General features: G+C 51.4%; 8 protein-coding genes across 8 annotated transcripts; 5 read left to right on the forward strand and 3 right to left on the reverse strand.

The window, feature by feature from the left end:
- Positions 1 to 312: 312 nt before the first annotated feature.
- CC1G_10246 (hypothetical protein) lies at positions 313 to 953 on the reverse strand (the record flags this gene model as incomplete). Its single annotated transcript, XM_001835267.1, has 3 exons — positions 313 to 620; positions 695 to 769; positions 830 to 953. The coding sequence occupies 3 exons, from the start codon at positions 951 to 953 to the stop codon at positions 313 to 315; spliced, it is 507 nt and encodes a 168-aa protein (XP_001835319.1).
- Positions 954 to 2,522: 1,569 nt separating this feature from the next.
- CC1G_10247 (hypothetical protein) lies at positions 2,523 to 2,998 on the forward strand (the record flags this gene model as incomplete). The annotated part of the gene is made up of 2 exons (XM_001835268.2): positions 2,523 to 2,709; positions 2,892 to 2,998. The coding sequence occupies 2 exons, from the start codon at positions 2,523 to 2,525 to the stop codon at positions 2,996 to 2,998; spliced, it is 294 nt and encodes a 97-aa protein (XP_001835320.2).
- Positions 2,999 to 4,343: 1,345 nt separating this feature from the next.
- CC1G_10249 (hypothetical protein) lies at positions 4,344 to 5,396 on the reverse strand. Its single transcript, XM_001835270.2, has 4 exons — positions 5,175 to 5,396; positions 4,902 to 5,100; positions 4,819 to 4,847; positions 4,344 to 4,760 (listed from the first exon to the last, which is right to left on the reverse strand). Exons 1-4 carry the CDS (start codon positions 5,391 to 5,393, stop codon positions 4,515 to 4,517), a joined length of 693 nt encoding a protein of 230 aa, XP_001835322.1. The 5' UTR covers positions 5,394 to 5,396; the 3' UTR covers positions 4,344 to 4,514.
- A 1,275-nt stretch (positions 5,397 to 6,671) lies between these two features.
- On the forward strand, positions 6,672 to 8,569 carry CC1G_15483 (hypothetical protein; the record flags this gene model as incomplete). The annotated part of the gene is made up of 3 exons (XM_002910160.1): positions 6,672 to 7,481; positions 7,547 to 7,787; positions 7,902 to 8,569. The coding sequence occupies 3 exons, from the start codon at positions 6,672 to 6,674 to the stop codon at positions 8,567 to 8,569; spliced, it is 1,719 nt and encodes a 572-aa protein (XP_002910206.1).
- Positions 8,570 to 10,616: 2,047 nt separating this feature from the next.
- Positions 10,617 to 12,668, forward strand: CC1G_10252 (hypothetical protein; the record flags this gene model as incomplete). The annotated part of the gene is made up of 4 exons (XM_001835273.2): positions 10,617 to 10,931; positions 11,016 to 11,320; positions 11,403 to 12,156; positions 12,216 to 12,668. The coding sequence occupies 4 exons, from the start codon at positions 10,617 to 10,619 to the stop codon at positions 12,666 to 12,668; spliced, it is 1,827 nt and encodes a 608-aa protein (XP_001835325.2).
- Positions 12,669 to 13,242: 574 nt separating this feature from the next.
- CC1G_10253 (hypothetical protein) lies at positions 13,243 to 13,584 on the forward strand (the record flags this gene model as incomplete). The annotated part of the gene is made up of 3 exons (XM_001835274.1): positions 13,243 to 13,294; positions 13,351 to 13,463; positions 13,519 to 13,584. The coding sequence occupies 3 exons, from the start codon at positions 13,243 to 13,245 to the stop codon at positions 13,582 to 13,584; spliced, it is 231 nt and encodes a 76-aa protein (XP_001835326.1).
- A 607-nt stretch (positions 13,585 to 14,191) lies between these two features.
- On the forward strand, positions 14,192 to 16,330 carry CC1G_10254 (hypothetical protein; the record flags this gene model as incomplete). The annotated part of the gene is made up of 8 exons (XM_001835275.2): positions 14,192 to 14,333; positions 14,400 to 14,439; positions 14,498 to 14,535; positions 14,595 to 14,996; positions 15,278 to 15,306; positions 15,545 to 15,668; positions 15,932 to 15,986; positions 16,201 to 16,330. The coding sequence occupies 8 exons, from the start codon at positions 14,192 to 14,194 to the stop codon at positions 16,328 to 16,330; spliced, it is 960 nt and encodes a 319-aa protein (XP_001835327.2).
- A 659-nt stretch (positions 16,331 to 16,989) lies between these two features.
- CC1G_10255 (hypothetical protein) lies at positions 16,990 to 20,080 on the reverse strand (the record flags this gene model as incomplete). The annotated part of the gene is made up of 6 exons (XM_001835276.2): positions 16,990 to 17,483; positions 17,537 to 17,928; positions 17,989 to 18,347; positions 18,625 to 18,677; positions 18,748 to 19,128; positions 19,195 to 20,080. 6 exons carry the CDS (start codon positions 20,078 to 20,080, stop codon positions 16,990 to 16,992), a joined length of 2,565 nt encoding a protein of 854 aa, XP_001835328.2.
- Between the last annotated feature and the right edge of the window lie 3,277 nt (positions 20,081 to 23,357).

The raw sequence follows: 23,357 nt of genomic DNA on the forward strand, positions 1-23,357 counted from the left end.
GGGCGACTCATACACCGACATGGCTTCCTACTATAACCGTGCCCCCACCAGCTCCAACCATCACACATCTGTAGGAGTATAAAGCCGTTAATTTGATGCTCAAGACGGGACGGTGTAGTCTTAGGTCTATGCAAAGAATATGATGTGTACAAGTTGCTCAATCGCGCGCTGCATATTCGAATTGTATCGAGACAGAGTGTTGGGACGCAGTACTTTCACGTGGACAACCCGATCTACTATCTACAGACTAACAGCGTGACTCCGACGTCCCATAGAAAACACTCCATCTCACTCCATCTACCTATATGACAATCACAAATGGGTTACAGCAGGGGTCGCCTGCGCCGCAGGCTCACGCCTCACATTCCCAGTAGGAACGCAGCTACCACAGCTCGAGCACCCATTCGTACCAGTGGTAATAGCATTAGTGGATCCAGGATCGCAGTACCCGCTGCACGAAGGCGTAGGGCACGCCATGCAGGAGCATTCAGTCCACACAGTTCGGGTGGTGAAGTTGATGCCGGGTGTGCACGCTGGGGTGCACATTGCGAGAGGGTCGGTGGGCGGGTAGGTCGTGCTGGGTGTGTAGGTGGTGGTGGTTGCCGTGCAGAGGTAGACGGCTGTTTAGGTTTAGGTATTAGGGAGGTTGGGAGAGATTAGACTTTAGTGGTGTGAGGATGGAAGGAGAACTTACATCCGCTGCTGACGGTGCAGTAGGGCTTTTGAGCGTTTGGGCAGGCAATCGCGCCTCCGTAGGGCCCACTTCCACCTATTCAAACCATCAAAATGATGGTCTCTAGCGGCCCCGTAGACGAGAGGTGCGACTTACAAGGGTTAGGGAAGCCTGTGGCCCGCGCAGATAGGTCGATGCCGTCGTTACCGCCTGCGCGAGCATTGACGAGAACAACGAGGGAGAGAAGAGCTGGAAGGCGACCTTTGAACGCGAGAGTCATTGCTGGAACTACTTATGCGAGGAAAGCGTTAGTCTTGACAATTGTCAACTCTGGCTTTTATACTCCACTAGTGCCTGCGACTCGGAGTACCAGTTGAGTTATAACCTTCAGAATGACGGTATCGAAGCCTCAACCCGTAGCAACCCAGGTACAGCGTGGGCTCAGTACCTAGGTCGATATCATTCCTTCGGTTCTTTTCTAACCGACGAACAAGAATTTCCAGTACTACAACGATACTGTAATTTCTCCGCCCTCTCACAGTCTACACAAACAATATCACCATCTACATGAGTACAATTTCTCTGGAATCCGTACAGCGTGGTTTACGGCTACGAACAACCGAGCGTCACGGTGTTTCAGCCGCGGCCACGTTCGTACAATTTGAATTTCACAGCACAACTGGGTTTTGGATGTGGACTCACCTGAATCGAAGATCCTTCCGTGTAAGTATACCGTATAAGCTGGACGACGACAGTATCGTTAATAATCGGGCGCTACTACTACAAGCCGCCTACATACGAGTTGGCTACCGGCCCACCGCGAATCCCAGAATGGGTGCCCGATTTCCAAATCGGGAAGTACGGAGTCTGGGGAGCGGAGGCCGAGGCGCCAGGGGTTTTCGAAAGTATGTCAGCCTCAGCGCTGACACCAGACTTCATAGTAGTCGGTTTCGGTTTTGATAGACGTGTCTTTCATCCACCCCCTCCATTGCGTACTTTGAACCTCCTTTCCCTGGATTTTCTTCAACGTCCATTGGCCTCCCTAGTACTGCATATACCTACGACCACCACACGCGAAGAGACGACGAGCCACGATGGGTGACGTTGGTATGTTCTCCATTAGTACCCGGCTGTCATTCAAATCTAGGGTAGCTGACCACAAATTATCTCGCCCAACGCCCACGCTATCATCTCACCCAACATCACCTCCCGCCAACGTTATCATCCCACCTACAATCACCTTTCGCCCACGCTATGAAAAACAGAACGCAGAGTAGAAGACGCAATGGAGTCCAAACTCCGTACCGGCGTCAACGTATTCCGGCCTTCTCGATACGGATGCGTGGTTAACTTCCGGAGTGTGTTTTATGGGATCATGTTTGGGTTGATATTTTCCTTGAGTGAGTTTCTCGCTTTTTTTTCTTACTGGGTAGGGTGGACAGGAGAGCTAGGCGGATAGGATTATCTCGACGAGTGCGGGGTCGTGTGTGTGTTGGAGGATTAGGCTGACTTGTAGAGGATTCAAGAATTCCAACGGCTGACTTCATTCCTTTGTACTCTCTTTATCATCTCACCCATCGTGTACAGCCGTCGCAGAACTCGGCCTCGTATCCTTCCAACTCCACCGATACGGCGAGGGAAACTCGAATTATGGATCCAAGCAGTACTATTATGCACTGGGACTTTTGCTGTTCGCGTGCATACTTTCGCTATTGATCGTGTTGCCGCATTTGTGGTTTGGAGTTGGATGTGCGTGGGTTTTTTTTCTCTCTTCTCTCTTCTTCTCTTTCTTACCAACTTCTCCTCCAAAAATCAAACCATACTAACCCTCCCTTTCCCTCTCAAAGTCATGTCCTTCTGCGCCCTCGTCGCCGCCGTCTTCTTCGGCACGGGCGCAGGCGTCGTCCAGCGCAGCACACCCTACAAAGGCACCTCCTGCTCCTCCAGACCGGTATCTGCTTACCCACCGCAGTGGCAGCCTTATGCAGGGGAGTGTGCGAGGGTTGTGGCGTTGCAGGGTATTGCTTGGGCTTTATGTGAGTGGTTTGGCTTCAAGTTGTGTGTTGGTTTGTTATTCCGATTCATCTGGGTTTTTGGTGTGAATACGGGCGAGGAGTTGTTCTCTTTCTTTCTTTCTTTCTTTCTTCTGAGAGATTCCTTTTTCTGAGAGACTCCCCTTCTCGAGAGGTACTGACATGACGGTGTTGACGCGTGACAGGGGCACTCTATCTATTCCTCCTCATCGCGACTATCATCCATAAATTCGAGATCAGGACGAGGCCGACGCCGGAGGGGTGGTACTTTAAGAAAGCTAAAGCTTCGTAGATTTCGTGTTTTCTCTGTGGAGGTTGCGGTTGTGTTCTCTGTTTGGAGGTTGTGTTCTTTCATCTGTTTACGTTCGGGTTATGTTCTCTCTTTACTATTTGGCGGCATCTTCTTCGACGTTACTCTTCTTCTTCTTCTTTTTAACTCTACCTTTCTTCTTACCGCTATCTCCCCCTTTCAAACGTTACCCTTCTTTTTTCAAACGCACCCCTTTATCCTTCAGCCCTCTTGATCGCTTCGCATAGGCATGTTCAAGTTACTCCAGACCCGAAGTTCCACGCATTAATCGCAATTTCTCCTAAAAACTCCAGTTGGCCTCTCCTACCGTGCGATTCTATAGCATACAGTGTGGCTGTTTGTTCTTCTTCTCCCTCTCCGTTCCCGTTTTCCCCTTTCACGTTTTCTCCTCGAGCGTTTTTCTTTGAGCATTTATCATTTAGTATCACCGTCGAACCTCCTATGCTTCTCTTTCATTTCGTACGCACAGAATAAAGATTTCTGTTCGCTTCTTGTTAGCAGCTAGCTAGATGTATACGCATGATAGAGTTTGGACCTTTCGTTGTTTCAAATTCACTCTGCAGATTCCAGAGTTCGTAACGTAAAGGGCAATTGACTAGGAGTCGCCATACCCCAGAATCGATGATACAACATCGCCCACCATGCATCTAATTATGAGTAATATGAATCCACGAGCGGGGGTATGATGCCCTCAAACGCCGAGACGCATTCCAAAGGTACATACTGTAAAGCGCGGTCACAAGGCGATTGCGAGGGTAAGAGTTAGCCTCCCTTCGCCGCTTTCGTTCCTCACCTCGCCGCTCTCATTCCACCATGCCTCTGTCTCTTCCTCTAACAGACTCCCAAGCCAGACCACCCGTTTAGTTCATCTGATCCAATTCTTTCCCCCTCCCCACCGGCAGCGTCAATTCCGTTCCCCTACTAGCGTGCTCTTCGTCGCTCAAGAACGGTGGGGAGGCGTAGTTGACCATGAACCTCCCTGATCGCGTACTTCCTAGATGCACACGAAGAGATAGATCTCGGACAGGGGAAAGGGAGGGGGTGTGTCGTTCGAGGCTGGAGCAGGTGTGTACGAGTGGTTGCCATAGTAGAGATCGGGTGAGAGGTGGGGACATGGCAGTACAGGTATCTGCTCGGAGCGTCCGATTCCGGTGGAACGTGGGGCATATATAGAGAGTAGGGGCGCTTTGTCGGAATTGGGATAACCGTATAACGTCGGCCTCGCCTTTGCTGGTGTTGATCTTGCCACCTCGACGAGTCAATGGGAGGAATGGATAAAAGGGCATCTGAATCAAAACAAGGCGGAAGAAGTATAAATCTGGGATCGAAAGCGAAAGCAAAAAGGATGAATTAGAGCGTCACAGTATCTGTACAGATGGAAAGGGAAATCAAATAGTCCATAGATACGCAAAGCAAAGGAAAGCAGGAAGAAATGAGAGCAAGAGCTGATTCACCCAACCCGCATATCGCATCGCCCTTCCCCACATTCCCAGATCCCTTACGCCATAACCCATCGTTTCACAGCCTCGCTCTGTCCAATCTCAGGATGCAACAGAACCCTCGCAAGCCAGAACTGCAGATGCTGGCGGCGTTTATCCAGAAACGCGGGCCTGAAGCGGGCAAAGGGGGCTTTGGGCGGTAGTTTGGGTATGGCGGGGCGGAGGACTGGAGGGAGGGTTTTGCGGAGTGCGTATTCGAGGTCTTCGAATGCGGTGTAGCGCTTGAGGAAGTGGAAGGTTGTGTTCTGCGAGTGGATAAGAAAGAGGGTTAAGGGGGCGATGGGGGAGGGGGTATAGACGAACCTCTTTGGTCGTTACGACGCAATCGTATACTACCAAAGAGAGGATTAGCTTAAATCCAAAAGAAAGAGAGGAGGCAGACGCACCAACATAAGCACCCGACCCTAACCCAGTCAACCCCCTCCCTTTCTCCAACGAAGGGACTTTATCGCCAGCTACAGTCGTCCATCCAGAGATCTTGACGTCAGTCGCGAACGATCCTCCTCCTCTGTTGTCCCCGAGGTAGATATCCGCCGAGAAAATAGATTCAGCTGGGCGAGGGAGGTGCATGCTCCGCCTGTCGTACTAATTATCGGCATTTCAGTCTTAGGCTTTTCATTGAAGACAATAGAATAGAAGAGAATAGAATAAAGACGCACCTGAGAAGCCTCCTCATCGTACTCCCTACACAGCTCCTCGTACAACCTCACCTCCTCCTCCACATTAATCCCCGAAGCAGTCGTCGGCTCCTCCCTCAGCACCTCGAATTCCGGTCTGCCATCTGTTATCGTAGATCCAGTGTTCTGACGACGAGGTATAGATTCAGAGGGCGTCGTTGTTGTTGTTGCTATAGCTTCATGTCGAGGTTGCGCAGGCATTCCAAATCACCATGGTAGACGGATGAACGTGGGGGGAGCAAGAGCGTTCATGCCAACCCCCACAAGTGGAGGCCACCTTGGGCTTGGCAAACCCCACGAGAGGGGGTCGGAGCGTCGGCCCGAGCCTCCAGGGCGCCTCGTCGGTCCGCCTTTGATCCGGTGGTGAACTCCAATATGCGTTTTTCGTTTTGCGCTGTGTTCCGTTTCGTGCCCTCTTCCTCCGCGTCGCAGCCGCCTCCAGTCTCGTTCTCTCCGAGTCGTCGTAGCTTCTTGTCCGTTCTGTTGTTCCTTTGGGCGCTACCTTGGTCATCTGTGGACTCTGGTAACGTCAAACTTGATCTTTGAGCCTCGTGTCGGTCTTTTACCCCACTCCATCTCGCTCTTGTACGCCAAACGGGGGAAATTCTTTGGCCCACTCTCATCGGAAATCTGAAGTCAACAAAGATTTCTCAGCCGCCCACTATATGTCTTTATGCAGCCTGTTCACTGGGTCGCTCTGGGAAATCTTTTCGCTCTCTGAAAAAAAGAACTTTGATAAATTGAAACTCTCGTTCCGAGCCTCTCGTCATCCCAGCCTCGTGCCGCCTCGTTGCTAGCTGTTTCACAACTCTACCTGACCAAATGGACTAAAATCTACTTACATTGAATCCCCAGATCGTCCTTGCTTGTAACTGTCGTTCTCGTGGACGGGTGTTGTGATATCAGGGAGCTGATGCGCTCGTACGTACGAATGAGCGAGATATAGCCGCACTTGGGGTTTCGTGGTTTGGTTCTTTCTTTCTTGGACGACTGTTTGGAACGGCAACGAAGTAAGGAGCAATGCCCTCTCAGCCCTCGGACGATGTACATGAACGATCACGACACTACTTATTTGTTTCTAGTATTTCTCGGGCGATGTACATAATTTTCGGGCGGTGTAAAACGTACATCGCGGGGACGACAGTCGACTCATGTTGGACTCCGACGCGGTAAGGCAGGGATATAAATAAGCGAGCGCTCCTCGAACCCGAATCGGTCTACTTGTGCTCCTATTCCGCCATCCTCTTCCTATCCCAACCTCCTCCTCTCTTCAGTCTTTGTCTTACCTTTGACACTACAATGCGGTAAGCCAAATCTCTCCATCTTACTCCCCAAAGCCCGCTCCACAACTTGAACGCATTAACTACCGCGCTCACTTCTTTAACCCATTAACTAACCAACGCCAGACTAAAATCACTCAACTTCTTCAATTTGAACAACCCCTTCACTCGGCAAAAGGATGGGACGACGTCCGCCACGATGGAAGAAGTGTCACTTGGAGCTGGGAGACTCGTCCTACAGAACGAGCAAATCGTGGAAGCTATAGTTGGGGCTTTGGTCGACTCCTCTTCCTCCTCCTCATCTGTGCGCTCTTCAAGTTTGGGATGTACACCACACTCGAGTTCGAGATTCACACCACACTCGTCCTCCTCGACCTTCAAACTGATTACCACCAAATTAAAATACAACTCGAACAACTCAAAGTTGGACTACCCAACCCACCGATCCCTCTCCGCATGTTCACTTGCTTCCAAATCGTTCCTCGCGCCTTGTCGGGCACGGATCTTCCGCCAGGTTCGGTTCAAATCGTCGATGCATGCGTTCGAGTATGATCATGTTCAGAGGTTTTTGGCGATCTTGGATTATGGGAGTGGGGATGGTTGTGGCGGCGGAGGAGACGGACAGCTAAGTGGAGCTGGAGGGGTAGGACAGTACGTGAAAGAGCTGATAATCGAAGACGGGTACTGGGACCCCGATCTCTCTCAAATCTTGGCACGACTATTTGCGCTACGGGTTTTACATCTTACCTTCCCCACATCGCGCTCGAACGACAACAGTCAAAATCAAGGGCGGGAAAGGAAGGGAGGTGTTTCGTGGACGCAATTCGATTCCTCCCTCCGAACCAAATTGTTGGAGGTGATAAAAGGTGGTAAATTGGAGGAATTGGCGGTTGCAGGTGTCCGTGGGTTCCCGATTGAAGCTGTATTTCAGGCGGGGAGGTTGAAGAGGTTGGTGGTTGAGGGGTGTTCGGTGGACGACGACGACGGCGAGTCCGAGCCTTTCTCGAAAGTTCGACCTGGAGCACACCCCCCGTCGTCGGGAAGCACCGCGACGAAAGGAACCACAGAGTCCAGCTGTTCGCTAACCCACCTCACACTCATTTCCTCACCCTATCGTGGATCGCTAATACCTCCATGGGGCTCGACACTGTTTCGTCGTCGTTGGAGTCGTTGACGCTTGATTTGGGTACTACGAACGACTTGGACGAATTGGAGCAGGACTCAGAGAGAAAGAGTGCCACTAGCAGAATCGCGAAGCTGCTGGAAAGTTCTTCAGGGAGCTTGAAGGAGTTGGTTGTTGTCGGGACGGATGATGGTACGTCCCTACCACTCGTGGTACTGCTAGTGTCGTATCGCTGACAACGATACTCGCACCATGCCTATTCAATACCTATACTACTCTACGTATATTCAATACGTATATCTAAAGCCACACTGCCCACTCTCCACCTCCCCTTCCTCCCCTCCCTCCCCTCCCTCTCCATCTTTCTGACGACTCCGTTCGAATCGAGTCCGTACGGTCTGCCGATGGGTTTGGTGGCTGGGCCGTGCACGCTTATCCCGCAACATGGCTTGCAGAGGTTGGAGGTGGTTGTTAAGTGGGAGGACGTGGATCCGTTGTGTGGGTTCGTGCGAGGAGGGTTGGATGGTCTAGGCGGGGAAATAGGTAGTGGAGGGTTGGACGGGCCAGGTCAGACATCGACGGCATCGACGACATCGAACTCGAATTCGACGTCGACACCATGGACCCGCCTCGACCAAACACTCTCCCTCTCACCTCACCTGCACGAAATTACCATCCTCTTCGACGTCCAATTCCAGCAAGTTAAGAGTCAGACTCAGGATAGCTCGAACGTGGAGTGGAGGATGGAGGATGTGATGGTTGTTGAGGAGGCGGCGGAGGCGTTTGAGAGGGTGTTGGAAGGAAGCAGCACGGTTGTGGATGGACGTGAGGTGATGGAAGGGGGCGGGTTGTTGCCTCTTACGGCTTGGGGTAATGTAGGTGTTGAGGCAGGCGGTAGGGGCTCTGAGGGCTCCTCGGGGGCTAACTTCAAGGAGAAGAGGAGAGCCGTTACTTTGGGACTCGTGAGGGGCTGAGTATCGAACGGGGAACACCATGAGACGAATTAGTTGCTTTGGATTCGTGGCTTTAGCGCGAACGATGGAGACGGAATGAAAAGCCAGCCTGTGTCTTGTATTATGCATCATTCGATAAAGCTCTGTACGTATCTTTAGTGTACTCGGTGTTGTGGAGTAGGTGATGTACTGCGTGTTGTATCAATATGTGGTGTATGTACAGTATGAAGAGCGCTGAGAGACTCGGAATGAATCGTAGACGGTTCTCAAGTTCATTACCATCCAGGCTCCAGCGGGTAATCCGGATCTCACCGGGAACGAAAGTCAGGTGTACTTATTACAGCCGTTTCTGGCTTCCGGTTTTGAAATTTGAAGTGTTAAACATCGCCTTGCACACCTACGATGTCCACCGGGTCTGAATTTGGCCCTGGCCCTATTAAACGAGCGCTTACTATCTATGTATAGTCCATTCGTATGTAGTACTTCGCTTGTATCCGCCGAAACAATTAATCACCCGAGGATGTTTTGATGTGCGGTATCTATCACCACCCCTTCCTTCAATTCCACACCAATTCCGAAGTTCTGAGTCCTGACTGCAAGGCAGAGCTTGGATCGGTGTTTAACTTCAGCCTATCACACTACGGTTCACGAGCGCTTAAGGATTGGATGCCGTTGTTTACTTTCCTGTGTAACTATTCGCGACGAGGGCGGAGATCAACGAATATCGATGAATATCAAGAAGCCGGCGCCTAAATGGATATGAGCATCTCGGAGAATTCATGGATAGTCATTGGACGAGAAGTGGTGCGCATATCTCTATCTATCAAGAAGACTTGAAGGCGCTTAAGCTTCGCTTCTAAAAGCAGGTATCCATTGGTTGTTGAAACACGAGTGCTTCTATGTCAAGTATAAAGGACCCTGGGTTGGATTACGAGAAGGATTGGTGACGTGCGCCACGTACGGAGAGGAGTCTCAGTGTGATGCAGGTGAGCGCTTAAGCTCTACTTCTAAAAGGAAGAACCGATCATTCGTTGAATCACAAGTTGTGTAGCTGCGGGGACGAATGCGAGTTGGACCTTGAATAGTGCCAGGTGACCCGAGTACGTCAGATCGGGTGTGCTTGGCGCGGCCACTAGGTTTCATTCATTTCAGCTTCGTACCTACTTACTACTGATTGCGGACAGCTGGACTGCCTTCAGACAGGCTCGTTCTCTTCATTTAATGCAATAGGACAGCTATATCACAAGCCCACCAAGCCCATGGTTTACCCAAATGTGTATGCAGTACTCGTCGAGCGCCGCACTAATACATGAGCCCCGTGAATCAAAAGCGTCAAGATAAGATAAATGGATCATCAATCAGCAATCGTTGCTATCATCAGTCCCAGGTTCCTAACCCTAATAGTAATGAAGCCCCTTAAAGGGTCCTCAGTTCTCGGCAACTCTAGGAAGGCTGCGTTGAGCGCCACCTGGCCCTCCCCACGCCCCATCCACGCCTCCGTCAGGTATCGTCATCATTCACGAGTCAAGGCCTTCCATCGATAAGTACGGGCTAGGACGGGTCCCAAGGATCAGGATCATCCTACATGAAATAGCTCGTTCTTTGAAAAGGTGGCTGTGAGTCTTCCTTTGTTCACAAACCCCGGTGAACACATCTAGTCCTAACAAATGATGCAACTTGCTTGTACAGTTGTCACGGTCTGCCTCGCGTCTGACTTGAGACAAGCCTCATGTTGTGCTTCCGCCATCTCTGCCTGTGCAGCCTCTAGGGAGCGAGTGCGTACTGCTGCGTGGCGAGCGTTCCAACGTTTCACGGTGTGACCACCTCCTTGGTGTACCCACTGTTCACTGCCTTCGTGTAAGGCGCCTGTCGCCCTCCTTGCTTCCTTGCTTCCTTTGTTCTTATTGCCGCTTCCTTCTTCTACTCTATCCTTCCTTGATTTCACTCGCTCCTCGTCCCCCTAATCGTCGTAGCTTCCTGTCTTCCCACCCCTCTTCATCCTGGCGTTATCAACGTTCCGACGCTTTACGTCCCTGCTGAATTCCATCACCCTTCGTTCTCTACGACGATGCATCCCCAATGCAGCGGTACCGCAAGTACCAGCGCGAGCGCCGAAGCCCAAGCCCAAGCACGAGCCGAAGACTCCCTCCGCACACGAGATGCCATAACCAACAGACGACGGACTGCCAACTTCCGCCGACGCAGCCTCAAGAGTCTCAGCCTCTTCCTCCCCAGCCCAGGTAATGGCAATAGTTCAAGCTCAAGACCGAATAGTTTTGCACTGGGAGCGGGCTGGACGGCGGTGGGCAAGATTAATGCGGACGTTGTACGAGAGATTGCGGATTTGCTTGCCCCGAGCGATATTTTGAGCTTTAGTATGACGGTGCGTTGGTGTTCTGTGCTCGTCGTTCATGAGGAATTTACCCCTAATTCTGTTGATTACCTCGCGTCGACCTGGTCGTTACAGAGCTCCCAGCTCCGCTACCTCCTCCTCCCCGCGCTCTACGAAACCGTCGTCCTCAAATCGAGTAAGAACTGTCGTCGGACGCTCAAGATGCTCCAGACCAAACGTCATTTATGTCGGCACATTAGAAAACTGGCTGTTCGACCCAACTACTACCTCGCGTGGCCGCAGCAGGACGATTACCTCGATGAAGGGTGGGTCGTGGATCGATTGATAGATTTGGCGGATGATTTGAAGGGTCTTGTGACGTTTGATTGGGATGGGTTGGAGGTGCCGGATGATAGGTTATGGGATACATTACGACTCAAGTGCGTGGTTTCTTATGTTCCATTGTTCCAGCCATCATTTGCGGTTGATCCTCATAACTCACATCTTGTTATGGATGCTCAGATGCCCTCTCCTCAAAAGTGTATTCACAAACATCGGACAAAACCCTCTCAACCCCGAAACCTCGTTGTTTTCTTTCACCGATCTCACAAGTTTCTCCGTAATCGTCCGCCACGGCCTACCCGGTTCCGAGCTCTTCCCCACCCCCGAGGCCCTCCCTCCACGGTTCTGGGACATGATCCTAACGCGCTGTCCGAACCTCGAGGAACTGTCCATCTGCTCCTTCTCCTCCTCCGCCCGTGTGTTCGACTTTGATCGGATAGTGGAGGGCAGCTGGCCGAAGCTTAATAGTCTCACACTTGGATCGTTTGGGTACCAGGAGGACTTTGCTTTGGGTCCTTCGACGGCGCTGGGGAATGGTGAACTGGCTAGGTTCTTGGAGGATCACCCGACCTTGAAATACATCCGCTTCCTTTGGAATTTTAAGCGCTGGATGAGCCCCGACGTGATCCCACTCGATCTCTCACCCGATGCTCTTCCCAAATTGGACACCTTCATCGGGGTCTACCAGCAGCTTGCTGTGTTACCCAATTTGAAGGAGATCGAGACTGTGGATCTGACGTGCGAGCCTGTTTATGAGAGCAGGCTGAGGGCGGTGTGTGATGCGTTGAAGAGTTGTGAGAGGTTGACGTCGTTGGATGTCTGGGTGCATCTTTTGGATCCGAATCGCGATCATACGTCCTTTTTCAAGGCGATTGTGGGGAGCTGTCCCAAGTTGACGGATTTGCATTTGATGTGTACGACTTCGTTTACAGTTGTGAGTGTCCTCCCCCTGTTGGCTTGCTCTCTCCTGAAGCTAATGGACGACGTTATTAGAAACCACTCAAGCAGCTCCTCTCGCAACTCCGCCTCCTTCCCAACCTGAAGCGCTTCTCGCTAACTAAAGGCCACAAATATCTCGACGAATCGATGCTCGAAACCGCCACACGAATCCTTAAAGACCTTCCGTCCTTAAAGCAAATCAGTATCCGCTGGGCCCGCGAGAGCTGTCCTAACCATCTCAAACAAGAGGGGCTCTACGACGTCGTCACCAACTCATCGACTGGGGATGTCGAAGGGATGATGGTCGTGGAACGGGGGATCCCGTTGGTCGGTCCGTCCTTCCGGAGGAGGTATTTCCAGAAGGTCGAGGTTTCCGCTGGGGAAGCGAAGAGGGAGGGAGGGGAGACGGGTGGGAAGGAGTGGCAGAAGGAGGTGGTGAGGAGGGGAAAGGTGGTTAAGAGACGGATGAGTAGTATTTGGAGCATGAATTCTGTGAGTACTGTTTGAGTTCCGGTGTCGTCGGTTTGGCTTCGTGGACATTGTTTTCCGGTTCCGTTTTCCAGTTTCTGTTTTCGCTCCCGCTTTTTTCGGTTGGAAATCTCTATGTTTTTGTTCTTGTATTCCCATGTCACGGACAGACACGAATCTCCCCACTTCTTTTCACGATATCTTCACGAATCCTAACGCATATCATGATTTTCTCTGTTGTATTATTTAGAGTCGAGCTTCTGTACTTTTATTTGTATCAAAAAATCTATTGCCAATAGCGCGGTGTATTACTTATCTATCTATCAATTTTCTTTGTTCTTCTATATCCTTCCTCTCGGACCTATAGAGGGACGAATGAAATTGGGCTACAAGCAGGCAACTTATGTTCCATTTCGCGTTGCTCGGGCTCGGGCGTCCGTTTGGGCGCTTATCTCGATCACTACTCCAATCGCGACTGACGCAGGTCTCAAACAGAATGCAACACATCTCAGACCTTCGTCCAGAGGGGTATATATTCCTCGCCGCCGCATTTCACCGGCCTATATCTCCTTGCCTTAGCCCACCCACCACAACATCACGACCTGGTATCACGATGGCACCCCAATTCAAGAAAGGACAGACCGTTCGATACAAGCCTATTGGAGGTTAGTTTCCTTTCAACAAAAACATCTCGAGGCATAATCGCTGACTGAGTGGTAAGGCCCCCACTCGAACACCCCAGAGAGCGTCGGCGTCATTCGAGACGTCCTTACTTCCCCTGGACGTGAAGCGGATCGGAACGTAAACGCGAGTGCGGAGGATCCGCGATATGAGGTGCGTAATCAACCCAAGTAAAACATAATCTTTCTGACCGGCAAATATTGCGTAGATCGAGAACTCGAATACGGGAAAGCTGAGCGCGATTTATGAGTCGAATATTCTTGGACGGGAGTAGAAGACTCGTAGTAGGCTAGCAGACCCCATGGCTTATGGTGTAGTGAACCCTGTTCAACAGTCAGGCTCGTAATACATGCTGGTATTTTTACTCTTGAAAAGGGTTCTGGATCTACTGGAGCTGTGAGTGTGCCGACGTTGGTTTCTCTTTGAAATGGGCCGGAACGACATATCAAGTCCTGAGATAGGGGCCCATCAACGGAAATGAATCGGCGCTTAAAGTCATCATTTTCGTTCCACCGCTCCCAAACTTTCCTTCAGTCTCCGCCACCACACCACCGAGGCCAATCTCGCCCAACACCATTCTCTGTATATGGAGGCACCTACGACAGCGATAATGCGAGTCTAACCCCCATTCCGACGATTCTATCGAGGACTTTGTACGGCGCATTTCTCACCCTTGTCTCAAGTGTTCAGCTGGCTGCTTGTCGAATGATTTCCTCGGAAAAACACGAATGAATTGTAGCCGCCGCTGGAGACTCTCACTGTGGGTATAAATACGGCTGGGTTATTGCTGGATTAAGATCTATTAGGAGCTTTTTTTGCCCCTGCTTTGCGCGCCGCCGACTTTTTCTTTGCTCAACGATCCCTCACGAGTACGCGTGTCCATGATGTTCCTCCTACTCTTGGCGTCTGCTTGCTTGGTCTCGTCGACTTGTGCCTATTTATCTACGGCGCCTACTTCTGCTACCGACCTGGACGCGCATTTGCGGCGGGGAAGCCCTACACCAGTGCCACTTTGGGGCCAATGTGAGTGGTCTTCGAGGGCTCGGGGTTTTATTCTTGTGGTTCTGATCGTCTCTTTTCCCACACTAGGCGGAGGAATAAATCATTTTGGATCAACCAGTTGCGAAGGGTGAGCCATTCACTGTAATAACAGAGTCTGTTCTCCATTCCTAATCTTGAATCCACAGCGAACCCGAGTCGGCTGTTTGCAGTTCGCTCAATGATTGTGAGCGTCTTTCGTCGAATCCTCACTAATCCGGCGTCTAAAAGTTCTCGCTCGTCTAGGGTACTGGATGTGCATGCCTCAGACGAAACAGCCATCGCCCACCACGCCGCCTCCATCCGTAATCACTCCACCGCCGCCTGTCATCGTCACACCTCCGCCTTTCCCCTCATGTCCATGCACCCCAGGGCGAGACGTCACCTCAACTTCACCCCAATCGCAGTGTGTTTGCGTGCCATGTCCCGTCGCGTCATGCGCCGCCTGCCAGCCTGGATACACCGTCACCTTCGTACCATCGCCCTACAATGCGTGTCCCTCATGCTCCTGCGCCCTTTCGCTACCGCAGACGCCGACCACTAGTACAAGAGGGTGTGCGATTGCCATGGCCACGTACTCGTGTTCGAGCTGTAGTTCTGGATCGAAGACGACGGTTACGACCCCCGAGACAGGCGGGTGTCCTTCCTGTGCGTGTGTCCCTACGCAGACGGCGACTGGCGTGATGGGTGGGACATTGGAAGAAGTGGGAGCCGCGGTTACTCATCTTTAGGAGGAAAGGTGACTCCTGGATGCGCTTCTGAATCCATACCATGCGCTGTTCCGTAGATGGGATGACGGATATAAAATAGTCCCTAGATGAACTTCTACATGAATTCTGGGCACAAGTGGAACACATCTGACGCGCAAACAACTTGGTTTTCTTTCTTTTCCTTGGGGCCAACTTCTGTACCTTTGAATCCGACATAAGGTCAATGCATCCGTGTCAACTACAAATGGGTAATAGTTGGAAGTGCTGCAGTCGCATCCATCACTTCCACAGGCCCTCTCAAAGTTGAGGTCCCGACACACGGACAGCTCATGCAACCTCTGTCATCAGTTGATATAACCTTTGTCGACCCAACATCGCAAGGTACTGCCCATTCCGCAGGCAGCCGTCGGCGCTGGCGTCGGACACGCGACACACCAACATTCAGTCCACACTGATCGAGAGGTATACTCGATGCCTGGGATGCAGGGTGGGTTGCACGTTTGGGTCCAGGTGTCTGGTGGTGGTGGAAGGGGCCATGGGGGTACGACGGTCGTCCCTGTTGTGTGGGGTGTCGGGATGCATTGGTGGAACCCTGTAGAAATTTCGAACGGTAAGCACTTTACTCGTGGGCACCAAAAGTGATGGCACCCTGTTACTGGCAACTCGTTCAAGACTTTTCTCAGCAATGCAGAAAGATTTCACCAAACCGCTTGAGATATAAGTTTAGGCTGTACGTACCTACCATATCAAGGAGTTTGAGTTGGAATGACTCCTAAACTGAAAGTGCAAGAGGAAAATTATGTCGAAAATATACATTTGAGACCAATGTGGATCTCGGCGAGTATTGGATCTATTGGGTTCATCTTTGGATAGCTCATACAAGGCTGAGAACGAACTCTTCATGCAAAGTTTGCAAGGAATACGTGCAGTAGGTACTGGCCTATCGCGGCTACAATGTCGCGATTTTGGCAGAGAAACCGTGAGAGTGCCATCACTTTTGGTGCCCACGAGTATAGCTCGTCGGACTCATTTGAAGCTTGATTGGGCCGGTCCGTGAAAGGGGCGGAACTGACATTCGTTGAGGGAGCTACAAGTTACTCCGCCAATTCCAGCGCTAACGATGACAATTGTGAACCTGATAGAGAGACAGACAAGAGAATATATCCGCCAGCAGGCTACCTTGGAGTCGCACAAATCGATTGTCCTGTGAATCCTGTTCCGCCGCCTGGATACGAACGAGATTCATCAGATATGAGCACTGAGAGGCTATAACACTCGGACAGGCTGTAGAAGAACGTACACTGTCCGAAGAGCGGGACCGCTGTGGGTGGTGGTGGTAGTGGAGTGGATGGGTAGCGAGTCATTGTGGCTAGAGGTGTCTCAAGCTGCGCCTTGGTAAGTACGGCGGTGGGTAAGAACAGAAGCCCTGTTAGTAAGGCGAGGGCCATCGTCTCTGGAAAGTGGGATGATATCCGTGAATCTTGCTCACAGCTTTGAATGGGATTCAGTTCTATTAAGTATGAATTCGGGTTCATTGGTCGTTTTAACGTTAAAATATAAGGAGCTCACGCGGTATTTGCGTCAGTCTTCTTATTTCTCCGACGACACCTAATTGAGAATCTTCAACCCCTGAGAGAAGACACCTTACTTCTCAGCCTTGCGCTTTCGGGTTTCAGGGGGAAGCGGATGCCATGGATATACAACAAAGTTGCTGAGGCTTTGTGCATTGGAATTCTGATGTGGTTCCGGAGACAACTCAGCCGCACCCGGACTCGGAAGCGGCAGGGGATTAACGGAAATTTTCGTCCTTCATAGACATATCTTACTGGTACAGTGTTAAAGATTATGTCTTCTAGCTTAGAGCCCACAATCCGTCTATTACATGCTAAAGTCTCGCGTGCTGATAGGCGGAGTGAGAAATAGTAACCATACTAGAACTTCAGAACCTCGAAGTCGAAATGAAATATCTCGCGCTTGGAGGTCTCGGGAAACAGTTCCCCACGAGGCACCAGCGTCTCCCGAAGCCTCCCGCAATGCACAGGCCATCCAACTTGTTCGTTCTGGGGCCTGCCCAAGTTGATACTAGGAGATATCAGCAAACTAACCGTGAAGAAAATAGATATTTCCGACAAGGTCGACCTCAAGTCGCGCGCAAGCGACGAAATGGTCGCGTCCAACTTCTTCCAAGCTGCAACATACTCAACGCGCACAGGCGTCATGAACGGGATGTGCATTAGCCCTTGATATGCATTCCCATAGAATTCAGAGTGATCTTGGAACCGCACCTCGAGTTCTCGCAGTGGGATGTCGGTGTGAAGGGTGGAGAGGGTGTTGCTGATGGTTGAAATATGGCGCACTTCAAATCCGCAATTAGTCGTGAACGTAAGGGAAGTCAAGTTCCTAAATGACCCAAGGTCTGCCAGTGCTGTTCATTCGAGTGTCAAGCGGAGATGAGTTTCAGATGTAGAGGCAGCTTACCTGGGTTGTGGAAGGCAGTTGAAAGAAATGGCACAAGTACAAACTTTACGGCGGTGACGGAGTTTGCAGATTCCAGGAGCGCATGGCTCATCTGTTGGTAGTCCAATTGACCATTGGAAGTAGACTCAATCGCAATCGTTTGGAGCTTTGAGAAGACCTTGGGGTCGAAGCAGAGGATGTTGCGCTGGAGCCAACTGAGTTTTATCGATCTTGGTTGACAGAGATTGGTCGTTGTGGGCGCGCCGTCGTCAATGGTGATACTGAGGTCACCACGCGTTTCAGTACTGAAGGCAGTCCGGTTAAGGGCAAGTTCCGTGAGGGTTGGGCCCGTATGAAGGATGGAGGGAGGAAGATGGTCAAAGCCTTGAAGAGACAGTGATCTGAGTCGGGTACTTGTTCTGCCGGTACAGATATTAAGTATCTAGGTTCGTATTCTTCCAGGAATCGTGTACCAGTCTCGGGAGGTCGGCGTTCCGACTGCTAGTTTCCAGAGATTGGGAAGCTCAGTACCAGCCAACGCTTCGTAAGGAGGGCTGTCGCTAGGTCTGTCAGCTGGAACCCAAATTTCTAGGCTGCGTACGTGCAGAGATAGTTGTTCTGGACTATTATTCAGTGCGGTAGTAAGTTTTCGTGTTTTCTCGGCTGTTTCCAGCAGAAAGATCGACCGAAAGAGCAGCGATTGAGCAGGCGCACGGAAGGCACGGGGCACGAGGCTGCAGTTGGCGAGGTCGTTGTAGAGGGTCTCTGTGAATTCTTCGAGAATGTATTCCAAAATTCTGACGGTAGCTCGTCCATCTGGCACCGTAAGTTCCTTGAAGGAAATGAGTAAAAGTGCTGGAACAACATTTTCGGGCGTGCCGCGCGCAACATCGGGTTTTGGCACTTTGTTTGGATCTCAGGCAGTAAGCAAACAATACCTTCATAATAACGGGTATTCTCCTCAGCTGCTCGCTGAGTAAACTTCTCCTGAGCTAAACTGAAATGAATTATTCGTTCTCGTTGTATTTACGCTACTATGTTACAGACTCAGCACCCGTAAAGTAAGTGGAAATATGAGGTGAGATGCACTCGAGAGGTCTGCTGCGTACGAGGTAGTAAATCACTGGGCAGACTGCAGTACCGGCGGTACTCATCTCGTCGACTGCGTCGCGTTGTCTCGTCTACTGGCGTCGGCCAAATCTGCCCACCACTCAGCCTTGTCTCCAATGTACAGTTGAGGTCCACAGTTCGGAGAGTCGGAAACTTGGTGATGCTCGAGAGCATCTCGTCCAGGTCATCCCAACATGCCTTGACCGACTCTGCGAGAGGTCTCATGAAGAAAGTAGGGTTTGTGCGCCGATGAAGAGGAGGTATTTCGTCTCCCTCGACCGAGAGCAAGCCCTCTATGGCTATTTCAAGGCTCTGGAGGGAGGATGGAGACCCGATGGAGGCCAAAGTATCGACGAGGAGTTTGAAAGGTCGGGGGTCTGCTTGGTCCTTTGGCGACAGGGCGAGGTCGGAGTACTCGAGTGAGGCGGGTAGAATAGACTCGACGCTATTCGTTTGAAGCTTCAAGTGTTTCAGCGATTTGAACCCCCTGAGGTCCAGTGTTCCTGTAGAGAAGTGATGGGTTAATATTTTAATCCTCTCCCTTTCCTTCATTCGAACAAGTAGCTCACCGACGGCACTGAAGTTCCAGTGTCGATTCATCCTCCACTGTATGTCAAGCGTTTCGAGAGAGCCGTTACACGCGTCGAGCATGCCCTGTGCGGCGACAATCGCAGGCGGGAAGTTACGGCTGCTTATCTTCACCGAAAGTGTTGTAAGATTGGCAAGCACCGAAGGGCTGATGGTGAACAGACTTGGTGGGAAGAATAGGGACCTGAAGTTCAATGACTGGAGCGAAAGGGTGATTGTAGATGAAGAAACTTCTGCGCCTGACGATGAATTCGAAGTGACGTTCTGGAGGAACGCGCGCAAATCTCGAGGTTGGACTTGTACACCGTCCGAGATGGTGACAGACTTGATGCGAGATGCAGAGAGTAATAGACCAGGGGGAAGGTCAGGAACGGAAAAGAATTCCAACGAGTCGACTTGACTTGGTATAGTACCATTGACAATTCCCTCGATATGCTCCTTCATTCGGGAAGGGAAAGTCGCCCACGAGCCTGCGCTTGCATCGATGCGTATGTGCTTCAGGTTAGGGACGATGTCGACAAAGGTGTTGAGAGGGCTATTCTCCCTGTCGATGTCGTTGGGATATACTGTGACCCTCTGGGTTCCTCCGACGCTGGACCAGCGCAGAGGCGTGAGGCTGAGCTTCTGGACGTATGACCCAAAGGTATCGGGGTTGGATTTAAGAGTGTCGATGAGCGGAGGTATCTTTGACGCCAGGATGACCTTTAATGAGATAGATCTGAAGAGAAGGCGTTGGGAAGTAGGACGAAAGGTGCGACAGACGAGACTGCATCGGGCTAGGGAGATCGAATGGCCGTCAGGCGCGTTCTCAACCAGTAGTTCCAGAATGAAGTCGACGATTTCGGGAGGGAGGTGTTGAATAGACATGGTTGGGGATTGATGGTAAGTATGCAGAAAGGAATGATATATGTATTACTGCGGCGCGCTGCGAACCAACTGCGCGCAGGGCGCCGGTTTCCGTCACCATGACAAATGGTTCGTCTGGTTGCTAGTGATCCGAATGTGGAAGATCAGCCCCTAACCGCTCTGAGTACCATGCGCCCATCGCCTTACGCTCTGGTCCACCGTCTGCCAGCCTGGATCCACTGTCATCTTCGCACCACCAGGTCCTAACGGTCATACCTCTTGCCCCTCTATGTTGGCCTCACAGACAATCGTGACGAGACCAGGTTCTAGGACGAGGGGATGTGAGATTGTCACTTAGGCATTTGTCAGGCTGCACATAGTTCGGCGGTGTTCCGACAACGATGTCGTAACCAAAGAAAAGGTATGTGGAAAAAATTGCTAAGGAGAGTTACACTGTCATTATCAGTACGGAACGCGGATATTCCCCATACTGCTAAGGGCGTCATTGTCCCGTTCGAGCCTGCGGAGTCGTTCCGTGAAAGCAGAATCCCTCCTTCGTGCATTCGCTTCACTCAGTGCATCGTGCGGCCGCGCGCATCAGGCCATGACTCGTCGTATCTGTTCCCAGTCGAATAAAGAACTCACAGCAGCATCCCGTTTTGCGTACGCATCAGCTTCGTTCCACTCCCTTGGAATTCTCCAAAACTGAACCCGAACCTGACATCCATCGTTCTCCAAACTCTCGATAGCAGACAACAAGCGCACCCATAAATCTTGGTTCTCGACTGGGCTTCCCCCAGAGGTACGCCAATCGTTGTTCATCCACCCAAAGATCCAGGAGCAGATACCTGAGACAACCTATTCGCTGTCGCTGGCAACTACGACGTAGTTTATCCCCTCGGAAGGCCAGTGGACCTTTTCGAGCGCGAGGAGGGCGCCGCAGAGCTCGGCTCGGTTGTTAGTGTGAGTTCGTCCGTCTTCAGGCAGAGGTTCCATGATGATAGCGGATCCGGCTTGGATTTCCGGACCTAAGACGGCGGCGGACCCACCCATGGGCGAAGTGTCGGTCATCCCGTTGCGGGAACAGGCGCCGTCGGTGAATACCAGCGCTCGGAGATCGTCGTCCTTGTGGATGAAGCGGAAGCCGTAGCTGGTCGAGTATGGGGACCGTCCAACTTCGAACATATCTTGTGGCGTGATAAATGCAAAACGGGTTTGAAATTGTCGGTTTCGATTGGACCAAAGAGGGTCAACTTCTGGGAATAGGCTGAGTTTCGGCCCGGTGGTTGAAGGGTTGACCTCCATAGTGCTTTGCTGCTCCTAGACTAATGTTGGTTAGACCTGCGTGCACGAGCGAGTTGGGAGGGCTCGACATGGTGGCACTGGTCAAAGGGAAAGATATATTCCAAGGGAATCGGCAAGGCAAAAATTATTTGAGACCGAACCACGATCGAGGTTCTTTTCTTTTATCTAATCATGTGGGGCAAAATCGAGGCTCCGAGTCGGATTCAACTCGAATCGTCAGAACACCTCGCACGCTTCTTTGCGGCTTTCGAGTCTGTCGTGGGTCCACTAAGCGCCCTAAAAGGTGATGTAGAGACCACGGAGTCGGGCTATCCAGGATGCGTACATAGGAATTAAATAGAGAGTACTAGTGTTACATCGTCTAAATACCTGCTCCTTTCTCCGAGTCAGGAACGTTACCAACCACCGAAGTCGAGTGGTTCTCCTCGTCGATATACGATCTTCGACTCCGCATACCAGTAGAATCAATGAAACTCGTATCATGTGCGTGGTTGAACCGCAAAGGCTGAGAGACCTCGCCAGGCGGCGCTGTCAACTCCTCATGTGTCATCCAGGATTGGCCGGTTGTTACTCTGAATATGATCATCTGCGGTGCGAGAGACTAGAAACACCGTCATGCATAAGTACTACTTAGTTGCGTTGAAAGATGGAGTGGGGAAGTGAACGTGACGTACCGCAAACGTGAAATACATCACGTTAAACACCAACGAAGCGCCCACCCGAGGTGTCGCGAAGAGCGAACACTAAACCAAACCAAACCTTGAAACCAGAGCGGAAGTGCCAGAGAGCTGAGAGCGACGAGAGAGGCGAGAGCGATGAGCGACTTGTAAGCCAGAAAGCTATGCAGATGTATTGACGAAGAGGTCAAGCTGAGGAAATACAGAGCAGACTACCTAGCTTATATACCTATTCTACAGTCTACATAGCCGCGATGAGTCAGAATGACGAACAAATAGTAAACGTCGAAGAACAATAAGAAAGGTCAGAGGCTGCGCGGAGGCTGCGCGAAGAACAAGGATAAAACAATAATGGAATGAGAAGACGTCAGAGTGTGTCAGAAGGCAGTGCGTAACAATAAGAACAATGGAAATAGGGCGAAGGGCAATACGAGGCAGTGTTCCATGAGTGAAAGAGTCCATAGAGGGAATAAAGAGGCGAAGGAATAGGGGAAAGCGAAATGATAAGATGCGAGACAGATCAGATAAGATAAAATGAAAAATAGGGGTTATACCGGCTGTTCACGACATTACCCCCCTTCTAAGCCTCATCGTCCTCGATGATCAACGGTAGGCGGCGTCCAAGTTCCCAATCGAAGTCGGTAGGCGGAGTGTCAGTGAAGTTCTCGAGTGGACGCCAGGGCAGGGAGCTGAAGATGGCAGCGGAAATCCGGCGTGGTGCGGAGGGGTGTCGTTGATGGAACTCCTTTACGATCTCCGGCGCATGCTCCAGGTTCTCCTCCGGTTCCCAAGTGTCGTCCGTCGACCGGTAGCCTTTCCAACTAACCAAGTACTCCAGTTTGCGATTCTTCCCTCGACCTCTCCAACGGCTGTCCAAGATGTCGTGAACCTCGTATTCAAGCTCCCCCTCCAGTTCGACAGGCTCAGGCGGAGGTGGCAACATGCCATTGACATCATTGCCTTTCCAGGGGGAGAGCTTGTCGACGTGGAACACAGGGTGAATGCGGGAGAGGGACGGGGGAAGTTCGAGGCGGTAGTCAAGGTCGCCGATGCGTTCGGTAATCTTGTACGGGCCGAGTTGGAGGTCGCCGAGTTTGCGGGACGGAACCTTGATCTGGATGTCCTTCGCATTAAGCCAAACATAGTCGCCAACCTTGAATTGATGAGCCGCTCGCTTGCCGGACTCGTACGCATCCTTCTGCTGGGCCTTCTCGAGACGTAGGGCAGCTTCCACATCCTTGCGGGCTTCTTGTAACTGCTGAATACGTTCATCCACGGGGCGAAGGTCGGTACGTTTGCCAATGGGGATGTTGAAG

This window comes from Coprinopsis cinerea, assembly GCF_000182895.1.
Source record: "Coprinopsis cinerea okayama7#130 chromosome 12 map unlocalized cont3.12, whole genome shotgun sequence".
Lineage (NCBI taxonomy): Eukaryota > Fungi > Basidiomycota > Agaricomycetes > Agaricales > Psathyrellaceae > Coprinopsis > Coprinopsis cinerea.